The sequence below is a fragment of the Monopterus albus genome, unplaced genomic scaffold (genome assembly GCF_001952655.1).
Source record: "Monopterus albus unplaced genomic scaffold, M_albus_1.0 scaffold223.1, whole genome shotgun sequence".
NCBI classification, from domain to species: Eukaryota; Metazoa; Chordata; class Actinopteri; order Synbranchiformes; family Synbranchidae; genus Monopterus; species Monopterus albus.
This window is the reverse complement of record NW_018128103.1, coordinates 436,812-441,599: the sequence shown is the minus strand read 5'-3', so window position 1 is coordinate 441,599 and position 4,788 is coordinate 436,812. Positions and strand designations below refer to the sequence as shown.

Genomic DNA, 4,788 nt, shown 5'->3' with positions numbered 1-4,788 from the left:
CAAACGTCTTCCATTTACGGATTATGGAGGCCACTGTGCTCTTAGGAACCTTAAGTGCAGCAGAAATTTTTTTTTGTAACCTTGGCCAGATCTGTGCCTTGCCACAATTCTGTCTGTGAGCTCTTCAGGCAGTTCCTTTGACCTCATGATTCTCATTTGCTCTGACATGCAGTGTGAGCTGTAGGGTCTTATATAGACAGGTGTGTGGCTTTCCTAATCACGTCCAATCAGTATAATCAAACACCGCTGGACTCAAATGAAGGTGTAGAACCATCTCAGGGATGATCAGAAAAAATGGGCAGCACCTAAGTTAAATATATGAGTGTCACAGCAAAGGGTCTGAATACTTATGACCATGTGATATTTCAGTTTTTCTTTTTTAATAAATCTGCAAAAATGTCAAAAATTCTGTGTTTTTCTGTCAATATGGGGTGCTGTGTGTACATTAATGAGGAAAAAAATGAACTTAAAGGATTTTAGCATATGGCTGCAATATAACAAAGAGTGAAAAATTTAAGGGGGTCTGAATACTTTCCGTACCCACTGTATCTCATCAGCCAAGTGTATCACCACATCCCTAGTCAGTGCAACTAGAGAAAAGAAAACAGAAGAGGTAGACACTAACTTCTTTAAAGCAGCCATGAGGTACATGCTCCTAGGCAGCAGCAGGTGAACCTGGTCTGTTAGTACAGCATGGATGATCTTCTTGGCTACATACTCTGGATTCAAGATTGGCATCAGTCTTGGCCACCTGAAGAAGACAAGAAAAAGACTGAAAGAAAAAAATACAACTGCTAAAAGCCCTGAACCACTTAATTATTCATTTCTCCGTTTGCCCTGTGTCAGATTACCTGTGGCTTGGTAGATGTCTTGACATTTGTGAACAATAAGTATAAATACAAGAATGATGCTGTTGTCATAATAGAGTCTGTATCAGACATTAAAAACCAACTCAGATGAAAGTCTCACTGCTTCCTATAACATGTTTATAGTCATGTAACTCATCTTGACATTAGCAGTCCACCAAAGCTGAACATGGCCCTGGCATCCCGTGGGTAGAACAATGGGTAGTAAAAGGTTAAATAGTTCAGATTTAGACAATACAGATGAGTCATCAATATGTGTCCAAGTCCGACTATTTACATCTGCGCCAGAGTCATTGTCTTAGTGAAACCAGCCCAACCACTGCCTTATGGCACTCTTACAAATTCACTGCATGTCACCCTGTGGAAGATGGATCTATTACATTCCTGGTTGCAGTCTGTGTCACATTTTATAATATCAATCATGAGGCATATCTAAAATTGCCTTCATTGTCTGATGGAATATGCTGCTACAGGAACAGAGAGGGAAAAAAACTAAAAAGATTCAAGTGGCATTTCATCAACTGTTTTGGCCAGAGCTGTGGCTCTTCTGTGCATCAAAAAAACTTGAAAGGAGAAAGAGGAGGAATGTGTAGCCTATGAAACTAGCTGTAGCCAGTGCAGCAACATACAAGGCAAATTTTGCAAAGTACAGCGTTTGCGTTAACTACTGTATGCATTTAAACTGTAACACTCCATGAGCTCACCAATGTATTATTTGCTTTGTGGTATTCTTACATTTATTTTGATTTACTAGGATAATCCACGGAGTATAAATAATGAAAGTGCTAGGTGCAAATTGAAACAATAGTAAGAAACTACAGCAATGCTAGCAACACTGCAGTGATAAGCTAGGTGAAATTATGAGGGACTATGTAATAATCTACTGAGGTGCAATATTCAGCTCCTGGGGGTGAAATGCATTGTAAATAGGCTCATATGTAATATCTTGTTCCTGATCTCTCTCAAATACTGTACATTGCCCTGCTTAGGTATTTTTGAGTAGTTGCTCAGAGATCCTTATGGCTGAAACACAGGTTTCTTTCCCCCATTGTGTGATCAGTTGTGTGAGTAATATTCGATTGTTCTTGATTTCCTGGTTGTTTAGTCTCTACTGCTGTTCCTGATTCTCTCCAGTGCTGCTCTGCCCTGTTTTTAGGTGCCTTTGATTTGCTTATTTGTGCTGTGTAAAATGTAACGTTCTGATGACGCTACTTTTATAATCCTTGTTCATATCGTCCTAATGCTTTGTTGCCTTTATGTAACTTAAGTGTTCTTTGTTACTACGTACTTACATATGCATGCGCCGCACGGAGTGGCAGCAAGTTACAGCAGCTGTCTCCTCGTTGTGTTCTTTTCCGTGTTTCTATGAAGTTCTGTTCTTATGGTGTTATGTTGGCTGTTCTCTATTGTTGCTATAACACAGAAATTTCCCCACTGTGGGATCAATAAAGTACCTACTCTACTCTACTCTACTCGGCTGCACGTTTGCACAGTCATTAGACTGGCATTAGATTCTGTTTTTGTTGAAAAAATATGTATATCTGGTTTCATTTCTAAAAAGTGTTCAGTAATTTGTTAACATAGTTAGTCACTGTAGTTTTCAACAAACAACTCAAACAAGGCAAGTCATTCACTCTTCTTTTAGAGCAGAGAAACACCAAACAGATGAGTCAGGCCACTGGTGAACGTCTGTCAGGGCTCATCCTCCCCGTAAGTCCCACACAGCTGGCACTAGTCGGTCCCTGTCAGCGGCTTTTTGACCAATTTGATGTGACATTAATACTGCCAAACATCCCATTTTGACTTGGACCATTGGTGAGTGTCTGTAGCGGCTCGCCTTCCCGCTGTGTCCCACACAGTTGGCACTAGTCGGTCCCTGTCGGTGGCTTTTTGACATGTTGAATCAGTGTTACCCCGTTGGGCCTCAAGGAGAAAAACCACTAACTGTTCAGTTTAGTGTCACAATACATGAGAAGAGAACTGTTCAGGAAAGCCCCCTTCAGCCTTTGGCTATAATAGCCATGATTTCACCCATTTTCTACAGCTTCCCCTTGTTTTTCACATCCACAACCTCCTTTCTTCTTCCACAACCAAAAGACCAAAGGCAGAGAACACCAGTGTCATTTGTAACTTTTTAATCGCACATATTCTTAATTAGAAGCAGCTAAAAAAAGGCAGCTGTTTGAACGTAAGGTGCTTTGATTATAGCTTATACCTCTGCAGTCTAGATGATCTTCTTTCCCTTTCTGAATGGCGAATACAGATACTGCCACCTGCTGATAGAGAAAGTTATTGTGGTCATGCAGGCACAGAACGTACTTGCTAGTCAGCCGTTGGCTGTAGTCTGTCCTGTGTGTTCAAGAGTCACTTTTTCAACCTGACTGACCCAGACAAAGGTGATGTGAGGTGACGCAGCGGTCAGCCTACAGTGCTGCTAGTTCTTTCAGGCCGATTTGGTGTGTCTCTGCCCTTAGCTCTAGTAAGTCATCACCAGGTCCTGAGAAAATAGGTGGGTCTGCAGACATGCCACTATATTCACCAGCTGTTTAGTAGCTTATCAGGGCTTTTTACTAAAATGCGATGACTATTACTGCTGGAAAGGAGGTTAAAACAGTCAAACGGAACCAAAATTGTGGGGCATAAACCCAAAACAATAAGCTGAAAAGGCTAAAAAGTTCTGCAGATCTGAGCAGAACTGCAAAGATTAGTGATAATTTTCTGAGTCATGAGATAAGTGACATTTCAAATATTAATACAATTAATACACCATACCTTGTATATTCATCAAGTTGTATATACAATATTGATAAGGATAATCACCTTTATTGGCCAAGTATGTTACACACAAGGAATTTGTTTCCGGTACAGAACCAATGGCAGCCATCTGCAGCGCCACCTCAACCGATGGCTCTAACCATCAGGGGCAACGGGGGGGTTCAGTGTCTTGTCCAAGGACACTTCGACACGTGGACTGCCCGTGGCATCGAGATTCGAGCCTTCAACCTTCTGGTTGGGAGACGATTGCTCTACCCACCACACCACTGTCGACTCCCCCCTTGAGTAATGCAAGTTCAAAATATATCACCACAAAATACCCATAACAGGGTTGTAATCAAGTCACTACAATGAGTCTCAAGTTCCCAGTGAGTCCGAGCCACCAAAGAATAAGCCAAGTCAAATCTGATTTGAAACCCCGTTACCTGAGTCAGAGTCATCAAGGCCTACATTAATCACAGTTGGCACAGCTCTCAACATTTTATATTCCAGACTTTCTAACAGTGAATAGTGTCACCATACATAAAAATCATGTATAGGCCAGCCATGGTATAGGCTTTGATGGAAGTGTGCTAGATACTGCGTGGCGTGGGTGAACACGTTTTAATACCAATATCTTATGTCAAATTATTATGGCCCATTACAAAAAAGTTCTCACCTCCAACTTCCAAGTCCAAATGTAGTCAATGCTCGAGTGTGAATTCAAGTCTATATAGTTCAGCTGCTGGACGCAGGGGTAGAACTTGTGTGTCTCTGCTATGTTGTTGGTCTGACATGAAAATGACATTGTATGTGGAGTGCCTCAGGGTTCTGTTTTGGGACCTAAATTATTTATACTATATATTAATGATATATGCAAGATTTCTGATTTAGTGAAAGTGGTTTTGTTTGCTGATGACACTACCATATGGGCATCTGGTGAAAACCTACAGCAACTCTCTGGACGGGTTTCACAGGAACTTGAGAAGATAAAGAAATGGTGTGACAGTAATATAGTATCTCTGAATTTGGATAAAACTAAATTTATGGTATTTGGGAATCGTAGACTAGATAATGAACTTCAATTGAAAATTGGGGGAGCTAATATAGAACGAGTATATGAAATTAAATTTCTAGGTGTCATAGTTGATGACAAATTCTCCTGGAA

General features: G+C 40.8%; 1 protein-coding gene across 5 annotated transcripts in view; it reads right to left on the bottom strand.

The window, feature by feature from the left end:
• sdr16c5a (short chain dehydrogenase/reductase family 16C, member 5a) overlaps positions 1 to 4,788 on the bottom strand; it is a 62,552-nt gene that overhangs the window by 29,663 nt on the left and 28,101 nt on the right. For all 5 annotated transcript variants that reach the window (XM_020619607.1, XM_020619604.1, XM_020619608.1 and 2 more), the window contains exon 6: positions 626 to 751. In XM_020619607.1, coding sequence (XP_020475263.1) covers positions 626 to 751 — 126 coding nt within the window. The remainder of the gene's footprint in view (positions 1 to 625; positions 752 to 4,788) is intronic.